The sequence below is a fragment of the Carassius gibelio genome, chromosome B16 (assembly GCF_023724105.1).
Source record: "Carassius gibelio isolate Cgi1373 ecotype wild population from Czech Republic chromosome B16, carGib1.2-hapl.c, whole genome shotgun sequence".
NCBI classification, from domain to species: Eukaryota; Metazoa; Chordata; class Actinopteri; order Cypriniformes; family Cyprinidae; genus Carassius; species Carassius gibelio.
This window is the reverse complement of record NC_068411.1, coordinates 21,157,158-21,184,088: the sequence shown is the minus strand read 5'-3', so window position 1 is coordinate 21,184,088 and position 26,931 is coordinate 21,157,158. Positions and strand designations below refer to the sequence as shown.

The 26,931-nt window shown below is 36.7% G+C and overlaps 1 protein-coding gene and 1 pseudogene across 1 annotated transcript; one reads left to right on the top strand and one right to left on the bottom strand.

Annotated features, from left to right (window-relative positions):
* The first annotated feature begins 263 nt into the window (after positions 1-263).
* LOC127974751 (thyroglobulin-like) lies at positions 264-26,931 on the top strand (annotated as a pseudogene).
* On the bottom strand, positions 19,443-25,190 carry LOC127975257 (src-like-adapter). Its single transcript, XM_052579169.1, has 7 exons — positions 24,916-25,190; positions 24,073-24,172; positions 22,737-22,823; positions 22,550-22,647; positions 22,241-22,372; positions 22,023-22,149; positions 19,443-21,441 (listed from the first exon to the last, which is right to left on the bottom strand). Exons 1-7 carry the CDS (start codon positions 24,992-24,994, stop codon positions 21,225-21,227), a joined length of 840 nt encoding a protein of 279 aa, XP_052435129.1. The 5' UTR covers positions 24,995-25,190; the 3' UTR covers positions 19,443-21,224.

Here is a 26,931-nt window from a genome sequence, read left to right as displayed (position 1 = left end):
AAAGTGTGAGTGCATTTATTCACTGTCATATTCATTTAACTCCCTGGATGCATTGGTTGAACAGTTTAGATTGGTCTAAAAGATCAAGATTTTTACTTCTACTTTTGACATTAGATGTGCTATACAATGAGTTTTAACCTTTGGGCCCTTAGGTCCTGGTACTTGTGAGGTGAGACAGCGATGACTCACCATCTCCCCCTCAGTGCTCAGATGATGGGGGCTTCTTACCGTTGTGGTGCAAATTTATCTACACCACTGAGAGAATGATATTTGATCTGTTACACACCTTTAACAGGTGAGATGTGGTTTATAATTCAAAAGTTTGGGGTTGGTAAAATTTTATATGATCCAAAATACTGTAAAACAGTAATATTGTGAAATATTATTACAGTTTAAAATAACTGTAGAATATATTTTAAACTGTAATTTATTACTGTCATCACATCATTTCTCCAGTTTTCAGTGTCACATGATCCTTCAGATATTATACTAATCTTCTTATTGAGTGCTCAGGAAACATGGCTTATTATTATCAATATGTTGTGCCCTTTAATATGTTTTTGGTAATTATTATTTTTTAATGCATTTTAATGCGTCCTTGCTGAATAAAATAATGTATTTTTTTTAAAAGACATTTTACTGACCCTAAACTTTTAAATGATAGTGTATATCCTCCTGTAAGACTAAAATTGGAAATTGCCAAATAATGGTTATTTTCTTGTAGTAAATTGAAATTTTATTGAATTAATAGAGGCTTATATCCAATAGCTCTTTCTAGCTCTACACTTCTGTATCTGGGATAGCTGCTCATGCTTTACATGTTGAACCAGCAGACAGCAGTATTGTGTCAGATAAAAGAAGCATGTAACAGTTTCCATGATTTTCCAGTTTTCCTAGATAATCTGTTAGTCTTCTCTAAGAGTTTGAAATGCATCTGCTACAAGTGATTTATTTAATTGAAGTTAATTTGCTTCACCAGAGACCCAGAGCTGTTCCAGACATTCAGTGCTTTCAGAAAGGCCTACACAGAGCTCTCTAGTTATTGTTTCTGTGCAGACAGTCGTGGAAGAGAGATGCCAAGCACAGGTGTTAATATATTCTTTAAACAAGTCCATTTTGTCAAAGCATAAGTGTTTTATTATTATTATTATTATTATTATTATTATTATTATTATAAAATAAAACTACAAAAAAATGTTTCCTGTTAATATAGGGACAGAATATATGCAAACTAGTAGTTGTTTTAGCAGTGCAGGACTAAAATCCATCCTTTAGCACTTATTTGCTACATCTGTATAAAAGTACAAGTGTTTACCGAACTCTTACTTTTTTTTAATAAAGTCCAACCCCGTGTGAGAATGAACGGGCTGCAGCTACTCGGGCTGGCAGTTCCTTTGTACCCTCCTCTACTGTTAATGGAGCATGTGTGCCAACACAACCCAGTGTCAGGCAGTACCAAAATTGTAGTGAGATTGGCCTTTGTATGTGTTTTATGGAATATTAACAGTTCTGTTTCATGACCATTTAGTATCAGTAAATTCTGAATGTTATTAATCAATAACATAAGTAATGTTAAGGAAGTTAGATGCATTCAAATATATCCACGCACACATTGCAAACTAATCTAATTAATCCGTCTAGTGATAGAACTTTGTGGTGCCAATGGACCGGTGGAACAAAAACTAAAAACTTTACCAGTCATCTGGTGAGTGAAAGCTTGAGTACAATGGAGTTGTGCACTGACTAATGTTGTGTTTCTTATTTGCTTAAGCCCTGGAGTGAAAGACTGCCTGTCTGAGAGGAGACAAGTCCTCTTCTGGCTTTTTTATGGCCCAGCTGGAGACTTCAGCAAGAGCAACGTGTTCTCTGTTTCCAGAGACACCCTCTATTTTCTTGGTACTTGCAGTCCTGAATATCAGGAGCTTTTGGCCAACTCTGGTCTTCTTAAGTCATTGCCAGAGCTGGAGCATCCAAATGTCAGAGACATCCTGGCAGAGGTACTCCAAGGGATGTTTCCCTCTGGAGCTCTTGCACCGAATCCCAAGAGACTCCAGGAGAATCTCTTTGAAAGAAAATTCCTAATAAACACTGGCAATTTCAACTTCACTGGCACTGTTGGAAACAGTGGTACGTTGAGTTTCAGTCAAGTTGATTTGATGCAAGCTGCGACTGATTTAATGCAGTTGGCCAAGACTTTTACAGATGACTCTGTCAGTTTTAATCTAGACCAAGAGATCTCTGATGCATTTGGCTGTTCAGTGAACCTGAAAAACAACAGAGATATGATTAAACTTGTTTCAATGACTCTTGACAATGAGCAGTTTCTCACTACCCTTCAAAAAGCAATCAAACAGTTGAAGGCAGAAGAAAGCACCCAGTTGTATCAACGTCATGCCATTTTCCAGAAACAGATGTTTGCAAGTCTGTGACTTCCACCTCAACCCCGTTCGTGCCCCAGTGCACTGAGGATGGACGATACCAGGAAGTTCAGTGTCAGGGCTCAGAGTGTTGGTGTGTGGACTCTCGTAGTCTGGAAATAACAGGTTCTCAGATCACTGGGTCCAGACCGAGATGCTCATCCCAGTGTGAGAAAGAACGTCAGATGGCGATTGCAGTCAAAGCCAGCAGTTCTGCAGGATCTGAGGTCCTGATTCCTAAATGTGAGACTGATGGTGCTTACGTTGCACATCAGTGCCTTGGCAAAAGTTGTTTCTGCGTGGACTGTTCTGGAATGAAACTCAGCATTCATAGCTCAGGAAGCTCTCTTCAATGCGAGTCTGAATGCTAACCATAGATGATTAATTACAGAGCCAGAGAGGATCCTTCCTGTATTCATGCATTTAATTAGACACGCATTCAAATGATCAGGCACATATGTAACAAACAAACGGCCAAACACCTCAATTATGCATTATACAGACTTTGTTTTTGTTTTTTATGGAGCTTAATTGCTTTCAGTTTTGCAAGGTATCTTCGCAAAGGTTAATTCATTGACAACGAAGGCATTTCACTTTACTAAGATGGAATCACATTAACAGTAATTATTCAAATCTGAAATGTAAAAGTTAGATTATGACTTTTTAATATTATTTTATTGATATTCCTATAGGTCAAACAAGCTGCCAGGCAACAGCCACCCAGAAATTCCTGTCCAAAGTGCGCTTTGTTCTCTCTGATCCATCTTCAGTAACCCAGTTTTCTAAGTGTATCCTTCAAGTGTTCCTCGTTGTGCTTAGGATGGCAGCTGGCATCAGATTCAGTGTGATGGGCTTCTAGAACAAGTGATTGAATTCCACAGTGAGTGGGAAAGAATACAGGTTATCCAGGCCCACTGTCAGATTTCAGTCTTCCTCTTGGGAGCTTTCACGTACGTCAGTGTTGGTGCGTTAACCCTCAAGGAGACATGCTAGCAAGTAGCAAGGCTCCTGTAGAACAAATCCCCAAATGTGAGTTATACAAGTTATACACTATAGCAATTAATGTACTGTATGCAGTGGTACTATCTCCCACTACTATTTTACTAATAATAGTAGTAGTAGTTGATAGTAGTAATACTACTATCTTCCCATGATCTCTTTTGTGTGTCTCTTCAGGTCCATTTCCATGGTCTATTGTTCAAAACCAGGTCTCTGAGTTCCCGAAGCAAGCTGAAGAGCTGATCTCTGCTCCAAACAGCTCACATGTGCCTGTGGGTTACAGTTTTCTCCTGGCAGAGATTGTCTATGCGAGCCCTGAGGAGCTGGAGCAGACACACTCCTCAAAGATCCCCATCACTCAGACTCTGCTGAGCAACCCCAACTCGGCACTGAGACTCGCAGCTCATTCCAATACAGTCTTATGTTTGATCAGTCTCAAAATAAAAGCTGAAAAACTGCAGAAGAAGGCTCAAAAGTCTGAGACTACATCTGAAAAACTTGGAAATAAAGGTTGCTGAAAATAATGTAAAAATAAATGTATGAAATAAAATACCTATATTTTAGAGTATAGAGAATTTATCTACACCATTTAAATAAATGTATAATTGTGAATATAATTTGTATTTTAAAATGTCATTTATTCCTGTGATGTCAAAGCTGATTTGTCAGCAGCCATTAGTCCAGTCTTCAGTGTCACATGATTATTCAGTAATCATTGTAATATGCTGATTTGCTACTCAGGAAACATTTGTTATCAATGTTAGAAGTAGTATTAAAGCTGACTTGTAAAAAAAAAAAAAAAAAAAAAAAAAAAATGTCCCCAGGCCAAACTACATGCCAAAGGCTACAAGGTCACTTCCTGCTCTCTGATTGGACAAACAATTATCTGATATCACTTACACATACAGCCCATCATGTGAGGAGGTGAGGCTTTCTTTCTTTTTTTTTGTGGATTGTATTATACATACAGAGAACATTCTATGTTAACCACTGAAGGTTTGCATTTCTTGTTTGTCGGTCTCATCGTATGTGTGCACGTGTTTGTAGGATGGTGAATTTTCGGTACTCCAGAAGCCCGGTTTAGGCCATTCGCAGGGGTTGTGTGTAAGCCCAATAAATGGACAAGTCATCCAACCTGCCATCACCAGTCCTTCTGGAGAACTGCAGTGTAATTATTTCATCTATTCATCTGTAGAGTGTGATTTAGTACAACATGTTCTCCGATCAACAGCCTTTGTTGGTCAAATTTATTGTCAATCGATCACAAGCTTGACCCTTTCCTTGCTGCTGAACCTACCCATAATCTACCCATAAACCTTTAGGGAAATAAAAGGTTTATTAGGAATTTAGTTTCATAGCACAAGTTCACAGCACCCTTCACAGCACAGGACAAACCCCAGCCTGCGACAGTAAGTAAACACTTTGCCTTTCTGTAAAGTTGTGGCAACATGATTTCCCCTTATTCTTTCCCTTTTCAGTTCCTGAGTGCCCTCTTCCATTTGGAGATATTTCCCATGGTGCTGTTCCGTGTAGCACTGCGAATGTTGCGGGTCAGCAGACGAAGCACTTTGAGCTGTTCTGTGACCAAGGTTATGTCAACACCCTTCCTGTCGCCAGCTTTCTGTATGATCTCAAGGCCAAAAACTGGCTCGATGATGTTCCACTATCCTTCGTTTGCCAAAGTAAAGGCCACAGACACAAGCACTGTCCTATTTACCCGTTAAAACACTCACAAGTTGTTGCAGTATGTCCTTCGGGATTTGTCGTTCTATGAAATGTATTTTGCTCTAATTACTGTGTATCTGTTTGAACTGAGCAACTGTGTGTCTGTGATGTCCATCAGAGCCTCAGGTTTTACAGACAGTGCAGGTGTCCTTACAGCTGTAGCTGTCCCTGGCTAAAAACTTTGAAAGCAAAATAGAAGCCACACAATATTATTAAGACAATGCATCACCTTTAGGGCCAGACTCTCCGACCTGCCAATAACATCTCTCCCTGATCTCTATGATATTGGTGTGAACAGCTTTATGCACCTTATTTAGTCCATTTCTGTATATTTAACATATGTTTGTTATTACGTGATTTCCTTTCTAAATAAATGCATGTGTATATTTTGCAGATATGGCACTTGGCGAGAAAATGTTGTTAAATGGCATGAGGGAATTAATCCGAAGTGGGTCATACCAGTCTATCTTCAGCTATGACCGTTCTCTTGCTCTTTCTATTCCTCCATAATTAAGCTGCATGGATGGCTATAAGCAGCTCCCACAATCCACTGGGTGTGGTAGGTTGGCTTCTGCACCAGTTGGTTGTCTTAATGACAGACTGGCCTGTATACCATAAAGAAAAATGGCATTACTAGCATTTCCGAATATGCACCTATAAAGTTTTCTTGAATTTTAGTTTACTGGCATAGAAATAGGGTGAGCAAAATTGTATATATGTATAAGGTAATATTTCAAACTGTATGCAATTTGTCCTCCTCTATTATTAATCTTTCTTCTGTATCTATAACACTTTCTCCTCTTTTTCCACTCAACACCATCATTATCCAAGCTTAATCACTCTGCTCCCGGTGTGTTTGTGTTTTTATCCCCTCTCACATGCAGTAGTGTGTGCAGCTGGTTCTTTTTCTTGTGGTGGTGTGTGTACTCCGTGTCCACGTGATACTTTTGAAGAGGAAGAAGGGCAGGTTTTCTGTTCTCCCTGCCCCTCGGGAACATCCACTGTGGCCCAGGGAGCCTTTAGTGCTTCTCATTGTGAGTAAAGGCCAAGCTGAAACAGCCCAGCCCAACACACAAACTCAAGAATAGCAGGTGTAGATAGTTACAATTATACATGGCAGCTCTGTCAAAATGTAGATAACAGGTTTCAGAGGAAAATGAGTGATTGTGAATTTTCCTCTTGTTTTCTTTTTGTCCTTTCACTGTCTTGATGCTCCTTAGGTCTTACTGAGTGCCAGCAGAGTAAACTGAGTTTTACAAAAAAAGGGGAATTCCTGTCAGCCCAGAAGGACTCCGTGTCTGGCAGATGGTTGTGTATCTCACCACAGGGGGAGTACCTTTCTTGGACAACTTCTGGTGCTCCAGTGACACATGAAGAGTGCAAAGGTATGTGCTACACAGTCAGTGTTGGGAAGAAACTAGTTAATTTTATTTTTACATTTTATATAGTATGATAAATATATATAGTCTGTCCCTTAATTCAGTTGACTTTATTTTAGTAGGGGTTTGAATTATGTATTATGTTTGTATGTAGGAGTTTATTTTAATGACTTTAATTGTTCAAAGAGTTCATGTCACAAACTCAGATTAAATTCATTGCTTCATTTGAGTCCCTGTTGGTCTATCTTTTTTTACTACCAAACTATTTAAAGTATGCGTCACCATATGTATTTTTGCAGGTTATTGATCCCATTGTGAATAATTCATCCATGCTTTTTTTTAAATTTTTTTTTAATTATTATTATTATAGGACAGTGTGTAGGAAGCAAAGTGGGAGAGTGAGAGAGGGGGATGGGATCGAGAAATCGCAACTTGTGCTATTTTTGGGGGCACTGTACACAAGGCTATTTGCTTTATTTGTAAACTTTTTTTGATTTCTTTAGTTAACCAAAATGTCATAAATGGGTCTTCCTGTGAAATAACTTCTCTCTAGTTATGTACATCTGCCTCCATCCAATCAACAACCAATTAATGGAACCAAGTCCCCCTAATTTTTTTACGCTACTTCCGTTTCATTGTAGATTTTAAATTCTGCTGTTGCTTACTATTTGACTAGTATTTTTATTTGATAATACCCTAATATTACCCAACCCATACGTTGAGATCTTTATTGTTTAGTGTCAGATAAATTCTGCTCTGGTTGTAAAAGTAAATCATATGATGCTGATAGTTTTATATTCAGAAACATATTGCCTTCTTAATGTAGTTCGCAACTTTATGTAAGTGAGTTGTAGTGTATCTGACTACTTTTTAAAATGTAGCTTGCATGTAGCTTGGGGAGCTACAATTTGAAAGTACCTTCCACAAGACTTTCTCAAGTATTGGTTCAGCAGTGCTTAAAGGGTTAGTTCACCCTAAAATGAAAATCATACTGTTCCAAACCCGCAAGACCTTCGTTCATCTTCAGTACACAAATTAAGATATTTTCTCTGACCCTTCCATAGATAGCAACACAACTATAATGTTCCCAGTTCCAGAAACGTAGTAACGATATTGGTAAAACTGTCCATGTGACATCAGTGGCTCAACATAAATTTTGCGAAGCTGTGCACAAAGAAAACAAAATTAACATAATTTATTTAACAATTCTTCTCCCATTAGTTGTGTCTTCCACCATTTTGGAGAGTACCAAAGAATGTAATCAGCGTTGTTTATGATGGGGTGAAAGCGCACATGAACTTAATTGGCATAATCAGTGTTGTTGGTTAAGAATGCTTATGTGTTGTGATACTCTCCAGAATGGTGGAAGACAGTAACTCGGAGTAGAAGAATTGTTGAATAAAGTCATTATTTTTGTATTCTTTGTGCAAAAAAAGTATTCTCATAGCTTTGCAAAATTGAAGTTGAGCCACTGATATGACATGGAATGTTTTACTGATGTCCTTACTATTTTTCTGGACATGAGAATATTAGAGTTCCATTGCTGTCTATGGGAAGCTCAGATAGCTCTCAGATTCCATCGAAAAACTTCCCAGAATATGAACGAAGGTCTTACGGGTTTGGAACAACATGAGAGTAATTCATGACAGAATTTTCATTTTGGGGTGAACTAACCTTTTAAGTAAATTATTAAATCTTTATCGGTATGAAAGGACAAACAATATATAAATGTATGTACTGTATGTTCAGTATATCACTCTTTGTGTATGCGCAGTAATGGAAAAGTTTGAGGTGGTTGCCTATTCCTCCCTCCTGCGGAAATCGGAGAATGATGAAATACTGAACTCTGATTCTTCAACCCAGCCAAAGGAAACACAGCTCAGGAAGTGTGTGCTTGGTGAGATGCACTGTTAAATACACACACTGCACCTGTACTTGAATTGGACACGTACACTCTTCATGACTGATGTCGATCTCATCCCTCTCTGTTAGACTGTGCCCTGGAAGATTCATGCCAACATCTGGCTGTTTTCAGTGATGAAATCTTACTGTAAGCTAGACAGCACAAATGTGGATAATGTTGAGTGCAGGACCTCTGAACAAGTATGACCAAAATGCATGCACACGATAGTACTATTGCATATAATTCTTATTCCATTACATTATTCCAGTTTTAAGTGTCACATGATTCTTCAGGAATCATTCTTATATGCTGATTTGGTATGTATTATATTAATATTGTCTAACTTTTGAACAGTAGTCTAAGGCTTGCTTGTAAAATGTATCTTCAATCATCATCTCCTGACTTTATAGTTTCAGTATCAATTTGTCCACAATTTGCCCAAGTACATGTTTTAACAACTTCTTCTTTTTTTTTTCTTTTTTTTAAATACATAAATCCTCATTTATCTTTGCACAAGCTAATAAAAATAAAATATTCCACATTTTGATTGGAGAAGTAAGAGATTAATCATATATAAGTGTTAGATTTGGCATTGGGTCTTTTTTTCTTTTTTGGTCTTAGTGACACATCTCCTTTCCCTAAAGTGTGATGAATATTGCAAAAAAAAAGAGGGAAAAAAAGTCTTGTGGTTTTTTGGCATTACAGAGCAAGTGGTTTCTGGGAAATGATGGCGCTGAGACATTCCAGACGCTCAACTGTGTTCTGAAAGTAAAATGAGATGATCCCAATCTGATGGTGCTGAGAAAGAAAGGTAAGATCATCAGCTGTTAGTTAAATCCCACATGTTCTCACTTCAGTTCGTTATTGTGACCCTGTGTTGGCTACACATTGCAATAAAATGTGGTGATGCATACAGTATTGAGAGTTTGAGTTTGTCTCAATAGAGAATGAACTTTTCTACGAGGCAAAGAACATGAAAATGAAATATAGTCAATATACAATATCAAAATTGAACCATAGTCCCAAAGATTAAGTTGTGGTCCGTGAGTTATGATTTGAACAAAGTGGTCTAGTCATCCGTGGACACAAAAATAAAGAGAATTCTAATAAAAACATTGCTAAGACTTGTTCTGTTACGAGATAAATATTTTTCCATGTGAAAGAAATGACTTGATACTTTGAGACTCCTCTCAGGAACAGAGATTCCAGTTTCTAGTTATTTTTGGCGACCCAAAAACATTTAGATGCACTTGTGTGTCTTGGCCATGACTAAAAGAATATGTTCTTCTTCTTTTCTCCACCCTTCATCTTCTGACAAAAGGTCATGAATTCATCACAGCAGGCCCGAAGAGTTTCGAGGGGCTGAGTTTCCCAAAGACCGGTTCTGGAGTTTATCGGATGCTTGTGTGTGATGCACGTGGATCCACTCTGGCAGACGTCCATCACTTCTGCGTCAACTCTTGCAGTCGTGAGAACTGCTGTGATGGATTCATCCTCAACCAGAATGTCCTCGATGGAGGTCAGAGTCACTCTTACTCATAAAAAGCAGATTAAGCTCCTTTCCACTGCTATAAAACCAAATCACTATATATTATACATGCATATATATATATATGTATATATGTTTGATATATGATCAATTAATATTTTTTAAATGGTTGTGTCTTGTGTTTTAGGCTCTATCATGTGTGGGCTCATGAGTGCTCCTTCAGTGCAGTGAGGCAGACTGGGACGTGGGGGATGCGGCTTCCTCCAGCCACATCTGTGGTGCTGGTGTCCAATACAGCAAACAACAGAAACCTTTCACTTTCAGTTTTGGTGGACATTCACCATCAGTATGTGTCCATGTACACGTACACACTCCAGATTTCATAACACTTTCAAACTGTACGCAAATTTTAGTTCAGCTGTTAACTCGTTTCAGCTGTTGTTTGACCTTTAGCAATTGTTTAGTTTCCAGTAGTTGCTCTTTATTGGTTAGTTCTGTTGTTTTTCCATCCTGGTACCCATTTTATAAACTCAAAAATGAACAGAGTTTACTCTGTCTGATTGATTATGACTTGCTGAATCATTGCAGTGCTTGAGAATCTTAGCTTTCGTGTCTTTAAGTTTTACATGATTGCGAATTCAGTTGTATGTCAAGATTTATGATTTTATGGAATTGTGGGCATTATAGTGGAAATGAACATTTCTTGCAGCTGATGCAGCCTTAACGGCATCCAGCAAAAATAAAACTGCTTACCAAGAAACTCTCATCAGCTTTCAACCCATCTACCTCTGGAAAGGTTCGGACATTCTGCGCACATCAGCTAAAGCGCTTTAAAAGCCTATCATAAACAAAAGTATCTATTTTGATGAATTATGATCTAGCTTTTATTCTTGTATAATCTAGTGGTTATAATTTATGTCTTCAGAGTCCGATATGAACACACGTCCAAAAACTCCCTCTGCTTGCAGTGGATCAGCTGCACTTTCTGGTACAAATGAATGAAATGAGGCCAAACTCATTTTTTATGTATTTATTTACTAAAGCATTTGTTTGTTCTTGTGCTCAAAAATACCTTGTAAAAAAGTTAAATATAACTCTTAAAAAAAAAAAAAAATCTCAGTTCTGTATTTTTTTTCTTTTTATTCTGTCTCTCTAATAATCTTTTATTTAGACTCCATAAAGGAGACATTTAGTGTTCTAGAGAATGGTGATATTAAAGTCGACTCAGCGAGGTAACTTCCCAGTCAGCTTTGCTGGACCTTTAAGAACCAATACACTTTCCAGGAAACACAGCTGTGGTGTCTGAAACGTTAAGATTCAATCTTGAGAAGCTATTGCAATAGTTATACTTACTAAATGTTTGTATGGTCCAAGAATCTGTCACATTCTGATCTGTAAATGTGGGCTTTGGGTTTCAGGCTGCGAAGAAGAAGAATTCTGTCATGTGTCTGATATTTGTGATGAAGGCTCTCTGTATTTTGTGTGCGTATTGTATCCTGACACATGTGTATGTGGGCCATATAACAAACCCCTCAGGCTGGCATGACACAGAGTCTTCAGACTACATACCAGGAGAAAGGTAAGTCGTTTATACTTCCAGATGGATCTGAAATTATCAAAACACTATAACTCAATACACCAATGATTTGGTTGTCATACCCAATTTCATCAGGTAATCACACATATACACTATATTACACTGTATATTATTGTCTGTTTTCAGAGACATTTCTCTGTGATTGGACAGATGGGTTTTGCATTGCTTTTAGCAGGATGTGTGACTGTGGTCTATGGTGAAGTCTGATGTCAGTCTCTGACCACTTTCATTGTGACCGAGTCGGTCATTTACTTTATTTGTTTTCAGATATGATCCTAGCAACTGAACATGGAATGCAGATGATTCAGATTTTAGTATTGCTGGAGATTGATGGAGACATAAGGTGAAAGCGCAAAAGGAGACAATGATGATATTAATAATGATGATTAATAATGACAAGTTTGTAGTCAACTGAATATTAGTCTGGCCAACACTAAGCAGACTCAAAAAAAAAAAAAAAGATTCTAATTGCAGTTCTCATTGCAAACTTGAACCAGGATCATTATCTCCTGTGTTCTGGAGTTCACAGGTCATTAGCCATATCAAACCATCTCTAGTTCTCATTACACATTTTTTGAGCTGCTAGTGAGAGGAATTGTCTGGATGACTGGAGAACATTTCAGTGAGGTGAAGTGGCAAAACTCCACCTCATCCATGTGGCGTGCAGACAGCGATGAGCTCATGCTGTCTGCGGTACGTGGAAGCAAAGACCAACACAATCTAAAGCGACTTTCCTCAACACCGCCTGAAAAATCCACTATCTTGACATGTTGTCTAGCTGGTACAGTTGAGTGATGTTCTGACAGTTGACTTCTGCTAAATGCTTCTGCTTCTGTCAAAAAAAATAAAAAAAGTGTCAAAGTCATCTGTTAATATCTTATAAGTGGTAGCTTCATTAGCCTGTTTCATGACCACTAAAGTGTGAAAGCTAACGGAAATTCTGCCAGCTACTTTTTAAGTAGACGATTCTAACTTAAAAGCATCGTGGTATCAAGTTTTGTATTAGTTTTTATGCCATCCATATGCTATACTGTCCTCCTAAAATTAAAGTTTTTTTTTTCTTCAGATATAATAATCCATGGTCCATATAATGATGGTTTAATAAAATAAACAATTTACTAGAAAACTAAAATTTTCAAGTGATTTCAAGGGGACTATGAATGTCCATTACTCTGGCCATGGTGTACACATTTTTTTAAAAATACAATTAAATTAGATTTTGAAATTCAATACCGTTCATCTTCATTTGTGACCCTGGACCACAAAACCAGTCTTAAGTCACTGGAGTATATATTTAGCAATAGCCAAAAAAGCATTGTATGGGTCAAAATTATAGATTTTTCTTTTATGCCAAAAATCATTAGGATATTGAGTAAAGATCATGTTCCATTAAAGGGGGGGTGAAATGCTCGTTTTCACTCAATATCCTGTTAATCTTGAGTACCTATAGAGTAGTACTGCATCCTTCATAACTCCAAAAAGTCTTTAGTTTTATTATATTCATAAGAGAAAGATAGTCTGTACCGATTTTTCCCGGAAAAACACGACCGGCTGGAGGCGTGACGTGTGGGCGGAGCTAAAGAATCACGAGCGCCAGTAAGCTTTTGCATTGAGAGCGAAGCTGTGACAATACCGTGAGGACAAAACCAACCAAAACAAACCATGGCTAACAGTCAGATTCAGCGTATATATATGATCCAGAATCAGATCCAGTGGCTGAAATTTAACAAGAGCAGCATCAGCAACAACGTCTCTATGTTGTATGTACTGAAACTGTATTTATTTGCTTAGCGGTTTTGGAAAATGACTAAGTTCCACTTTGTCGTCTTTTTTTTTGTTTTGTTTTTTTTTAAAGCTGTACATGTGGAAAGTGCAGTTTGATGACAACATTGCATGTTGTTTACTTGATGTGCTTACACGCTGATAGCTAAGTTAACAACACTGAGATATTTGAAGCAGTTTTACTCACCGCATGTGGTTCCAACACACGATCGTGACCCTTTTTCGTTGGGACTGCATTATCCTTAAGAAATAAACGATGTGCAAATCCGGCGTCAGACTGGGCCTTATTTGTAAAACAAGCATCTTCGAAATGCAGGGAACAAACACAAACACTTGCACAACTCCGTTGATGCTCTGTAAAAATAAACTCCATCCACTGGTCCCTTAATGCTGTTTCTCTTTTGGTAATCTGTGCAGTGTTGTCTTGCCCTGGCAACCAAAAACACAATTCTTTTGTGACATTTGGCGACGCTCTCGCTCTGATCAGTGAATGTCTGTTGTGCTCCCAGTGCTGTGCTATACGGGAGCGCGCGCTCTTCCGGCAGAAGTGCCTTAGGACCCATATAAGGAAATTCCGCTCCATCTAACGTCACACAGAGCCATACTCGAAAAAAACTTTCCGAAACTTGTGACAAACCGGAAGGAGTATTTTTGGAGCAGAAATACTCCTTCAAACGTTCAACTTAATTTTTTAAACTTTGTCCATGTTTAGCATGGGAATCCAACTCTTTAACAGTGTAAAAAACTCAGTATGCATGAAATAGCATTTCACCCCCCCTTTAAGATATTTTGTACATTTCCTTAAATATATCAAAACATAATTTTTGATTAGTAATATGACTTGCTAAGAATTCATTTGGACAACTTTAAAGGGGATTTTCTCAGTATTTAGATTTTTTGCACCCTCAGAATCCAAATTTTCAAATATTGTGCGATCCTAATAAACCATACATCAATCAGATGATGTATGAATTTACATTTCGAAAAATAGACACAAGGTTTAGTGATCCAGGGTCACATTTCAACATTCTCCACTGTTTTCCCTTTGGACTGTTCCTCTAGGTCTCGGAATTAGTTTCCTCTGAAAGAAAAGCACATGGGTGAGACCTTCTGTGTAATTGTGGTTTATGCATGATGTTCATTGTTAGCCTTTAAATTAGAAATGGAAAAGTAGTGTTATGTAAGATTTGGTAAAGTGAGTGAGTGACCACCCAATAATGTGGTTATTCTGGATGTATGTCTAAACTGCAGAACAGATTTAAATCATGTGGCATCACAAGTGATTTATTTGAACAGAAGCGGAGAGACGGAGTGTCTCTCAGATTGCCTTAGTCATTCATTCCTCTGTATAGCAAAGACTTTGTCTACTCTTTAGCCACTTTTACTTTACTTTAGCTTTACTTTTAAAAGGGCTGGTCATTGTGGACTATGTAAGGTTTTATGTAAGAGATTTTGTCTGTTTGTTTTTTTTTTTTTTTTTAGTACATGCCTTTTTAAAGATGCTTATATGGAAATTATCATTTTAAAAAAAGTTAATTCAAATCTGAAATTTAATTTATTTTTTATTTTTTTTACTACATTGTGTTGTATTACAGAACCCTTAAAAAGTTAGGTGTTTATGAGAACATGCTTTTGAACAATTTAAAATAGCAAAACAGGAATATTTGTATTTGATAGTCCTATCGTGTGTTCCTGGAACACAAATACAGGGATTTTGAGTCATAATAGGGGATCACAGGGCCTTGAATGTTTCATGGCCTATAAAATGATCCACAACAAAAAGGTGTGATCATAAACTCTTAACATGTGGTCCATCTGCTGTGGATGTTTAAAGGTGGAAAATAATGCTACCTTTGTGGAAATCTGCCGTAAGGGCTTTCACAATGCTGTAAAAGAGAGTTTCCAGTTTTTTTTTTCTTTTTGACCCAGCGTTTTATCTTAGCTTGTACTAAGGCAAACTAAAAACTTTTCATAATTAGCAAATGTTTTTTGCCTCAAAAGCACCACTTGGAAGTTTGTGTGTGTATAAATGTTCCACTGTTTGGAACATTAGGTAAAAAAAAAAAAAAAAACCTCTTTTTACCAACCTATTCCACCAAAGTGCTTTTGATCAAGTTCAATTTTACAATGATGCATAATATGGACATCATTTTCTTTTTCTTGTGCAGTTTCTCTGTCTGGAAGTGTGAAGAGTTTTTACAGCCATGTTCCTTTTAAGAAGATGGTGTCCTACTCTGTATGCAGTCGAGTCAGTCTGTCCAGTAATTCTATCACAGAAGGGTGAGGGGAAAGCCAACAAATTTGTGTTTCTTTGTTTCCTTCATGAGTCATGCTGGTTTAATTTTTTTGAGCAGGTTTTTTGAGTGTGAGAGGCGATGTGATGAAGATCCATGCTGCCGTGGGTTAGGATATGTTCAAGATTCAGGAGTACCTGGTACAAAAGAACCTTTACACTCACTTTCAGAAAAATCTGAAATCACACACTTTATTCACTCAAAACACATGTGATGTGTCTAATCTGAGGAATGAAACCACTCACAGTTGGCCTCTACTTTGTTTTTTGTACAGGATCAGATGTGTTGTGTCTAACTCTGAATAGTCTGGGTATCCAGACATGTGGTGAGAACAACAGCACTAACTGGAGGATTCAGGACTGCTCCCCATCCAAAGCGCAGACTGAAGCCTATCCCTTCGGCTGGTATGAAAAGCCAGGTATATGTGCCTTTTCGAACTCGTGTGTTTCAGTAAATTTAGAATTCCAATTATGTGACTTGAAGTAAATTACTTCATGAAAAGATTTTACCATCACCTTTCTAAGTCTGTAGTAAACCAATGGATAAAGAAACCCAGAATGTGTCCACTATTTAGTCTCTGCTCTCCATCAAAGAATGGTAAGATACTCCTTAATGAATAATAACTTACTCTTTTCTAGCATTGTATTATTTTTATTAATTTATTTATAATTTAAGTAATTTATGTAATTTCCACGCATCATTCTTTATCTCATTGCTTATGTGCAAGCAGCTGATTTAAAGAACTGGAAACAGTTGGATGCCGGATCTGTCAAGGTGGATTGGTCTGTTTCAGCTTTTAACAGTGTCCACATGAGCAGAGATATAGCAGAGGATCTAGATCAAGTCAGAGAGTGGTGTCTATCTGCTAACATTTCTCACCCTTTTCTTCTTTTTTTTTTCTCTGAGAACTTTTACAGGAAGCTGATGTGAGGCAGATATTGCTAAACAAATGTACAGTAGCAACATAGTTTAGTTTTGATCTGAATAAATATTCTTTCTTATTCTTACCAAGGCTGCATTTATATTGTGTGTGTGTGTGTGTGTGTGTGTGTAAATTTAATCATTTTAATTTAATTAGTAATAATCCAATTTTTTTTTTTTTTTTTTTTTTTTTGCAATTCACAGTACAGATGTATGTGGCTATCTTTGTTTTCTCATAACTTTCTTGTATTCTGCAGCCTGTGAGGAGAGTGAGTCCTGTTCAGGTGTCTCTATCGATAGCAGAGAGTCAGCCATGAGGTGTGTGATGTATCCAGACACACACACCCGCCTTCCTACGACCAGTGGCCCACACTACTTCCTAGTCATCAAAGAGCCTGCTCAATCTGTTTACGTCAGGACAGGTGGGACCTTAAAACAATAAATTCTTCAATTTTGGTGGATGAGCATAAGGGACACCCAGGAAGTAGGTCACACGCTTGCTATCTGAGCCAGTTATTTCACTTCACTCTCCCCGAGAAGCCAGCTGATTTGACTGGTACCTGGAATGACACATTTGATTGCATATTATAAAAGTATAAATGTATGTTCTCCGAAATGAACATGTATTTCTACCCTCAAATCTGCAAAATTTCTCAAATTTCTATCCTCAAACTCTAAACATAGTCACTTTTCTTGATTGAGATCTGATTTGCTTGATCAAAACTGTTTTAGATCCAGTTGTCTTCAGCCTGGCGATCCCTCTGACTCCACCTCCAGCGAAGACGGTCTGTACCTCAGTGAATTTGTTGCTAGTAGTGTGGTAAGAATCACATGGTATACTTGTGAGCTCATACATGAATAAATTCATATATAGGTATACAAGTAGAGTACTGTTCAGAGGTTTGCAGCCAATAAGTTCATACAAAATAATACAATGATACATAATATACTCATTAAATTTATTTTTTCTAATTTAGTGTCTCATTGGAACTCACTGTATGTCTTGGACTTTTATATATGTTAAACCACTGTATCTGCTGACTGTGGTGTGAATGCTGTTCATTGGTATTCATAGTATAAGTTTTCTGTTTTGTCACAGGGAAGGAATGCTCTGGTTCTGGTGTTCTTCCACTACTCTGGATCGAGTCTCTTAGATGGCTCTTACCTCGCTGCTGTTGGCAGCATGATAATATAGTGAGTGACTGTCAGTTTCAGGGCTGCTGCTTTTGGTTTCCTAAGTGCAGGTACACAAACACACGGATATACATTAAAAAAGTGTTCACATACGCATCTTGATAATATTCTGAGACTCTAGCCAGCCCCACAAATGCTTTCTATTTTAAATATATTTTAAATGTAATAGCAAAGCCAAACTTACTCTAGCCATAAGTTTTCAGTGTCACATGATCCTTCAGAAATCATTCTAATATGCTGTTTTGGTGCCAAAGGAATTTTCGTTTTCAAAACAGTTAATGTTGTTTAATGTTTTTGTGGAAACTGTGAAACTTTTTTTTTTCTGGATTCTAGAAATAGAAAGTTCAAAGTTCACATTTAAACAATTTAATGCACTCCTGCTGAATAAAAGTATTAATTTATTTAAAAGAAAATAAACGTTTCAGTTTACATCAATTGAATAATAAATAAATAAAACAATTCTGGGTTCTAGATCAGTACAGACTGAAAACCCTTGGCATAGAGAAACATAAAATAGAATCTAGTACATAACATGGTCCTCTCCATTATGAGCCCTGAATACAATAATGCATCTTTAGTTTTATTTGTCTTTTTTGTTTTGCATATTATGCATCAAAAAAAGAAAGCCTAATAAAGCCTAAAAATATATAATCTCAATGTTATGAAGACAGTTTTATTATATATCCTACACTGGAATAAAACGGTGTCCTGGAAGCTCTGTTAGGTTAGAAATGATGTATTGCAAAACTTTGATGATTTTTTCCATAGAACGGAATTCCAAAAAAAAAAAAAAAAATGGAGTGGATATGGTTATGGAATATAGTTGCGTAATGTCCACGTGAGAAGTTCCATTCCTCACAGTGGTTGTGAAAATATTCAGATTCTTTTCCCCTTTGCCACCCTTGGCTGAGTACGTTTGAAAAGGAGGCCTGACTGGTGCCTTTGAGTGGTCTGCCAGGATGAGCTTTCATTGTCCAGCCAAAAACAACAAGCTGTGAAAGCCGTGCAGAGCCTGATTGGCTTCCTTAAGTTTCTTGAACTATTTGTGACAATGGTATTTCCCAGCCAAACCCCTGTGGAGCTGGGAATATTTTATTAAACATATAAAAGATGATTATTATTATTATTACTATTGTATAATGGATCAATTTTCACATGGTTATAATGAAAAGGTGATTTTTCAGTCATTTATTGCAAATCCTCTTGCGTCATTGTTTTAATCTATGTGTGGAAAACACATTTGGATGTGCCTGATGAATTTAACTCTGTTGACTCTGTGTAGGTTCCAGTGCTCTGCCGGGGAATTGTGGGTTGCAGGACCAGGCAGCTGCTCTGGGTTGGGTTCAGAGGAACAGTGCTCTTTTTGGAGACCCCACTAAAGTCACATTAGGAGCAGAGAGAAACAGAGCCGACATTGCGAGTCTTCGTCTCACTTCACCGTCAGCTTTATCACTTTTCCGCCGTGCTTTACTAATGGTAAGAACAGAACTGCTGGTTACATGACATCACTGTTTTATGTAACAAGACTAATGTCTGAGGTCACTTTTACAGTAAAATCAACCTTCTCCAGTCCGAAAAAGAATGACGCAAGGATGCACAACCATCCTAAAACATTCATACTCAAAACTTCGTAAGCACAAATTTAAATAAACACGTGCTTGAAGAACTTTAACCTTTCTCTGACAAAAAGTCTGTCTCTTTCCAGTCCAGACACAACAATGCCTTTAGATATCCCCCTATCGGCATTTTAAAAACAAAATACTTTATTTATTAGATTTTATAGAACCATGCAACACATATACACCAACACATATTAACTAATATCTCACATATAACTATCCAACATATAATTACAGAACAGCAAAAAAATTAAAAGAAAAGAAAACACACACAAAAAGAAAATACACAGAGAAAACAACAGTAGACCATTTATCTAAAACAAAAGTAGGGGGGTTTAGTCCAATAAACACCAAGTATGGATTCAATCATTTTCTTAGCTCATTTAACCATTTATCTCAATTGATCAGTTGAACAATTCCTATAGAATCAATATCACCAAAGTAATTTAAAAAAAGGTTGTCATATATCATGTCTTTTCTCTAGATACAAATGTTTCATTATATCCCTCATCAGATTTATAAATGTGGGCACATCTTTCCGTTTCCAGTTTAACATTATTAAACTTTGTGCTAGTAGACAAACAAATACAACTATACTTTGTTCAGCCCTGTTTTTAGCTATCCCAGATTCAACAATACCTTAAACCACCATCAGGGGATCTAGATCAATAGGCCTTTGTAATATTCTTGACAAAAATACTTCTCCAGTAGGATGAAGGGCCACAGGGCCAGTGATGCTAGTGCACACCCACTACAATCACATGAAGGGTCTACGTTTGGGAATAACTTACTGAGCTTTTGTTTAGACCAGTGTAAACAATGCATTACTTTAAACTGTATGAGTCCTTCATGTTTTGCACAAAATGATGAGCCACAAATCTGTTTAAGGGCTGCCTCCCATTGCTCCTCTGTAATTTAAACATCCAAGACTTCCACCCAAGAGGACTTAAAGGGTTCTAGAGTTGATGTGCTGGAATAGTGCTTTATATATATATATAAGTGATTTGAGGTATGCTAAATTTCTTTTGTGGCAGTTCAAATAATGGAAACACTTTATCAATAAATATAAAGCTATAAATTCCTTTTCCAACCCAATAATCAAATGTTGTATTATTATTATTTTTTTATGACGGGGCTTTAAAGGGAACCAGGTTGCCAGTCAAAAATTATTCAGAACTGGGTCCAGATCTTGAGTGTATATAAAACTGCTGGATTGTCTAATCCACAAGGGTATATAGTGGGTGAAGGTGAACACAGTAGAGCAGAAAGTGAGGAAGGATAACAGCATGCACTTTCTTTGCTTACTCATAATGTGGGTTGTTTTTGTAACCATTTGTATACAACCTTATAGTATGCAATCTTATATAACTCGTCAAGTAATAAATCTGAAAGTTTGGAAGTCCCATTCCTCCTTTTGATTTGGGTCTCTGTAAAAATGCCTTCCTTATTCTAGGTATCTTTGTATCCCAAATAAATTCTGAAATAATTTTCATAATCAAGACTAAGGGAAAAACTTTTCTTGATTTTTGGAGAGAAAAAAAAAATTTATTTTGATAAAATATTTTTTTTCCTGCTAATGAGATATGAGACCATCTCTGTACATCCTGTATTGTTTGATCAAGTAATTTTGAGAAATTATCATTATCTACAAATATATTTTTTTGTTTTTGTTTTAAAGGGCAGTGTTTCAAAAGATTGTTGATCAGCTAATCGTTAATTTAACTTTTCCCCATATTAAGTTTATACCCTGAAATTTGTCCAAATTTCTTTAAAGTGGAAATTATTGCAGGAATAGATTTAGATGGGTTGGAAATGTATAGTAATAAATCATCCACATATAATGATACTTTATGCTCCCCCACCCCTAAATCAGCTTTTGAGCTCCTGGAATAAATCTGATGTGGTCTATAAAGGCACCTCCTCATAGTTGTCTTCCACAGTGGCCAAACTGTCGAGCTGGTGGTTTTGCATCATGTAGACAGACTTCCATCTCTTCTTCAAACTAAACTTCTTCTTCGCTGGTTTCTCTTGTTGTCCCAGCAAAGACAGGTAGGAAGAGACACTGTTCTGAACCCCATAGCTGACCGCTGAAGGGCTTGTGCTCTGGCGGACGAGCTCCGAGCTGAGTGAGGGGAAAAATGCATTCGAGTTATAGATGTTGTTTGAGAGGATTTACAGCATTTAAAATGCTTCTCTGTTCATATGATAGTTCAAATACTTGTCAAATAAATGAATTTCAGTTTTAGTAGAGAAACGGTAAGGAAAATTGTAAGATATGCATTACTATTCAAAAGTTTGGAGTCAGACTTTTTTGAAAAAAGTAAAACTTTTATTCCGTTAAGCTACAGTAAATACATTTAATAAATAAATACCAACTTACATTTATTTAGAAAAAAATATGAATTAGCACACACGTTTTCCAACTTAATAATAATAAGAATTTCTTTAGCACCAAATCAGCATATTATAATTATTTCTAAAATATCATGTTACACTGAAGACTGGAGTAAAGGATGCTAAAAATTTGACTTTGCCAGGAATAATTTAATTTAAAATATAGAGAAATATAACATTTTTAAATAATTTTCACAATATTACTTTAAAAAAATGCAGCCTTGGTGAGCATAGAAGACTTCTTTCAAAAACATTACTGACCTCAAACTTTTGAGTGGTAGTGGTTAAGGTTTTTATCGATCGTATTACCTGTTCACTGCTCTCCAGTCAAAAGATAATTTTCTCCCTTCTGGTGTTTTGGTGAGCTCACTCAGAGGTGTTTCACAGCTGATCAAGCATGGGCCAGTTAGAACACAGCACAGTCCGTCTGCTATATCTAAACCAGAGCGACAGGGAATTTGATTTGCAACAAATTGACCATCTTTTACACTAAAAGTGGTTGTTGTTTAGTGTAGTATTTGATTTACCAGAGTAGTGGTTGACCAAATCTTCCAGACATTGAAATGTGAGACGTGGAGAGATGTAATACCAGTTGTTTGGCATTCTAACAATTTGATAATGCTTAATAGTTCTGTGGCGCACAGATAAGGAGTACGAACCTAGAAAAATACAAGCAATATGATAGTAACATCAACCATACTATTGAACAATCCAAAATATTATTTGGACGATCCTTTGGATTGGTCTTTTTATAAAACTCTGTCCATGGACCAGACCCCTTGTACTGTGTGGGACTAGACTAGGATATAATGTTCATCTTAAGTATATATTCTGACCTTTTGTGCTCTCTCTGATCAAGAACGACCCCACTCGGTTTGCTGGGAGTCGAAGGAGTTCCTCAGCTTTTGGTCTGGTCACGGTTTCAAACAGCCAGCTGAGACAGTCACGAATGTTTCCATTAGCACTCAGAGAGCATTAAACAGCTAGTGGTATAGCTAGTATAGTTGGCTATTCAGTACCTACCCATGGTAGACTTTTGTGGCATGACAGTGTGGTATATAGTTCACTTCCTTAGTGTTGACTGAGTAGACCTTCCACCAGTAACCTTCTCTGAAAGAAAGTCAGACTTGTAATGTGAAAGTTTATATATATATATATATATATATATATATATATATATATATATATATATATATATATATATATATATATACATACCTACATATATAGGGGTGGAACAGTTCAACTTTCTCCACAGTTCGTATTGTTTCACGGTTTCAGAGTCACGGTTTGTGCTATGTTTATGGAAAAACTATACTTTCAAAAAATATATATTTTATCATATCAATGAGATTATTCTATCTAACTACAAGCAACAGCACAAATACATACAATAGAGTAAAGATACAAATAAAATAAACTGATTTTCAGTTTTTTTTAGGTAGGTCTAGCATTAGTTTTTAGTTACAGAAATTGAATAAAGTAATCACATGCAAAACAGCATTGCATATTGAACTGTATGAATTAAAGATTATTCTTTCTGAAATAAAAAAAAAAAAAAATGTTTCTCAAAGCTTTTCAATCAAGATCAGTGAGTGATTTCTTTGTTGTTGCTGTTTGATTAATATAAAGACTGTCACTTTAAGAGAATGCACTGATCCAGTGCACAGATACAGTAGGCCTACACTCAGCTGGCTATAAGATACTTACTAAGATGGGGATATTGACATAATTTTTGTGTGAATGAGTCCATTTAAACACAGTACTTCAGAGAGAGTTTAATATTTCCGCGCGATCTGAAGCTGTTTTTATTTAATTTTTTTATCACTATTGTTGTAATGTCTGGGAATCCAGAATGTGCATCCATCAACAGAAACATATATTAACTGAACCATGTTTGTTTTACGTGTTATTTATAGCAAACCATATTACAGATGCTTTGTCAGATTTACAGTTAACTGAACCGCGGTCCCAGCGCTTGCCGAACCGAATGTGGAGAACCGAATGATTCGATTTTTTTCACTGAACCGTCCCACCCCTGCTACAAACTATAACACTTCAGTATCTGTCTATTCACACTTACATACTAACACTTCAGTATCTATCTACTAACACTTCAAACTTACAAACACTCTCTCTCTCTCTCTCTCTCATTTCTTACAATCTTAAAATGTTGTTGATCACGTAAATTCTGAGCATAAAACACTCTTGCAGATGTTATGGGTTTACACAGCTAAACTTATATATGTTTTTGCTAGCATATGTTGCGTAATAATCTTGTGAAGCATGTTAAGGGACATATTTTACTATTAGCATACAGGCAAAAGCTCTTATAGAAGCATATGATATTAATGCTTACTCTGAGACTATTTTCAGCCAATCTCCCATTCGAAATATGGGCTCGCAGATATCAGGAGGAGGGTAGTTATCCAACACTAATGCCATGTCATTCTCATCCACTGTAAAACAGAACATTTTGCATTTGCATTGATTTTCGTAATGTTTAGGTTGTTACTTGATTAAAAAAATATATATATAAATTGTAGCTTAAACAAAGGTGTATTTTTTAGCATTTGTGTTAGGAAGTCATTTAGTATTATTAATTTCTATTTATTTGCAGTGCCAGGAGGAAGTACTTCGAATATGCTCTTTTTGCCTTTTTCTTTTTAACCAAAAAATGATGACTAAACAGAAAAACAAACTTCCTTGTCTGCTCATATTCAGTCCTGTGTGTGTTAAAGCTAATTGTTGCGCACTTGTGCCCAATTTTAGAGACTTATTATTTCTTAGGTCATACACAAACTTTGTTTTTTGACAGAAAATTAAATTAAATTAAATTAAATTAAATTAAATTAAATTAAATTAAATTAAATTAAATTAAATTAAATTAAATTAAATTAAATTAATGCATTTAGCAGACACTTTTATCCAAAGCAACTTAAAGTGGCATTCAGGCTAGATCAGTATAGAGGAGCTCAGCTTAGGCTATTGAATATTATTTCATTTTAAGGACAGACCACAGCTTACGCTGCACATTCTAGAAAGAGAACTGATATATATATATGCCTATGTATTAATACAGTTTGAGTCTCTTCACACACCACGACATCTGTAAATGATTGAAACGATAAGGCATCAGCTTACAATAACTGGAAGCATCACTTGAAACCAGTCACTCAAACAGTGCTCAGCATTTTCGTACCTCTTGGTGAAAGGTCTTCATTAGTACGTGTTTGACTGAAATCCTCCAAGGTTCTTTGGCTTGCCAGAGTGCCTCCCATTGTCAATCTCCCACGGCTAGTCCTACAAATGTATCACATCCAATCAGCCATCAGATGCCTGTCCCAACTGAGACTATCTCCCCTTCTTGTAGATTCTGTTGTTGTTCTGTTGTGCAACTTCCCACTGATAAGAGTTTAAGGGCATGGCCTGAGTAAACGGGGAAGCTCTCTCACCACACTTTCCACTTCACAAATAAACAAAAGTAGGAAGTGTTGAAATCTAACTGCTTTATAATGCATGCTAATTCATTCATGTACACTCTATATATGGAAATAATGCACCGCTTCTGGTAAACAGGTGTATAAATAGCATTGGTATGCATAGAAAACCACTCACAGTTTCACGATTTTCTGTTTTGACAAATTGTTTTGTCTAAACCTTAATAGAATAATATAAAACATGTTTATGTCCCAATGACATTTGAGTCTGACTGGAAAAGTGCTCAAGCTGAGTAACAAATGTCTTGAAAGTAAAACAAAAAAAAAACATAATTAATGACGTCTAGAGGAAAATAGTTAATCATGGTTGATGAATAAAGATCCGGATACCTTTTTAGTGGTCACAACGATGCTGTTGTTTGCTTATAGGGTGGATCAGTGTTTTCGCCAGCTGTTGTAATGAGTACAGCTAAAACCCAGGCGCAAACTGCATCCCTGGCTAGGAAACTTGGCTGCTTGGCCTCTGATACTTCTGATACTTCACAGCTGCTGACCTTGCTCAGAGCATCAACGCTGCCCAGACAAAGGTACAATGGGTTGCTTTGGTGAAGAAAATAGACAAAACATTCTTTTAACATCCTCTGGGTTTTTTTTTTTTTTTTTTTTTTTAGTTGTTAGCAGTGATTGGTCCTCTGCAGGTCTGGTCACCGGTGGTTGATGGAACTGTAGTTCGGGAAAACCCTACTTTTGGAGTCATCATTGAAGAAGGCCTCATCAGAGCCAAGAACATTAAAGTCAGGACACAAATATTTCAGACTGAGAAATAAGCGGGAGGAAAGCACCTAAAAGAGAGTGTGAGAAACAAAGCCAGGTGTGGTTACGTAAAAATGTAATTCGTTATTCAGCATTTTCTTATTGATTTTTGATTTTCTTTTATTCGAGATGAATTTCGAGCAGCTAGATAATGCTAATGCTTTCTTGAAGGAGGCTGTGACCTGGTTCTACTCTTTACAGCACTCCCTCCCTCCCTCAGGATACAATGTGTTCTCTTGCGCACTGGAAAATGCTACAAGGTAAGAGGTGAAAGGTCATACAAAACATGAGTAGAGTGTATTTTTGTTTTCATTATAAAAATGTTGCATAAAAGACATTTACCTCCCAAGCTAAGATTTTTTTTTTTTTTTTTTGCAAAGAAAGAAATGAAAACTTGGCCTACGTTGCCAAAATGATTTGTTAGAGAAGTAAAATGTTTCCCCGTTCATGCCACGTGAACGAATGCAGTGGTAAAAAGAACCTCATTTTAAAAGCCTCTGATCAGCCTTTTGTTTGAAAAACGTAGTTGCAACTCTTTAGTTGGATGCCAAAAGGAACAATAGATTACATCTCTCCATGTGATCAGCTGCCCAAGTGAACGATTATGTTTGTACAGACCCTTGAAAAAACGTTAAGTGGTCTGGAATGCTGAGGAATCCAGAGCTGAAATCATTTTGAGCCTTAGGGTAGGACTCTATGCTTGCACCGCGCTCGTCTTGCCTTCACTGAGGGTGTGGAGGCTGCTGTGTTTGTGGCAAAGAGGAAGGAAATGGTCTATATAGGTCTCTGACTGAAATATACTCAAGTGTGAGTTTAAAACCATTCTAGTAAAAACTGTCACTCATTAATATTGTGATAGCAACTCATCACACTAGCAATGAAGGTTTTATACTGGATGGGGATAGGTAATATTGGAACTATGGAAATATGTACAAAATAAATAAATAAACTGTACAAAACTAGAA

Coding starts and splice junctions, on each gene's coding strand:
- LOC127975257 (XM_052579169.1), bottom strand. CDS start 24,994: ATGGGAGGCACTCTGGCAAGCCAAAGAACCTTGGAGGATTTCAGTCAA. Junction 24,173..24,915: donor TGAAGACCTTTCACCAAGAG/GTACGAAAATGC, acceptor TCTGTTTTACAG/TGGATGAGAATGACATGGCA. Junction 22,648..22,736: donor GCCACAAAAGTCTACCATGG/GTAGGTACTGAA, acceptor TGACTGTCTCAG/CTGGCTGTTTGAAACCGTGA.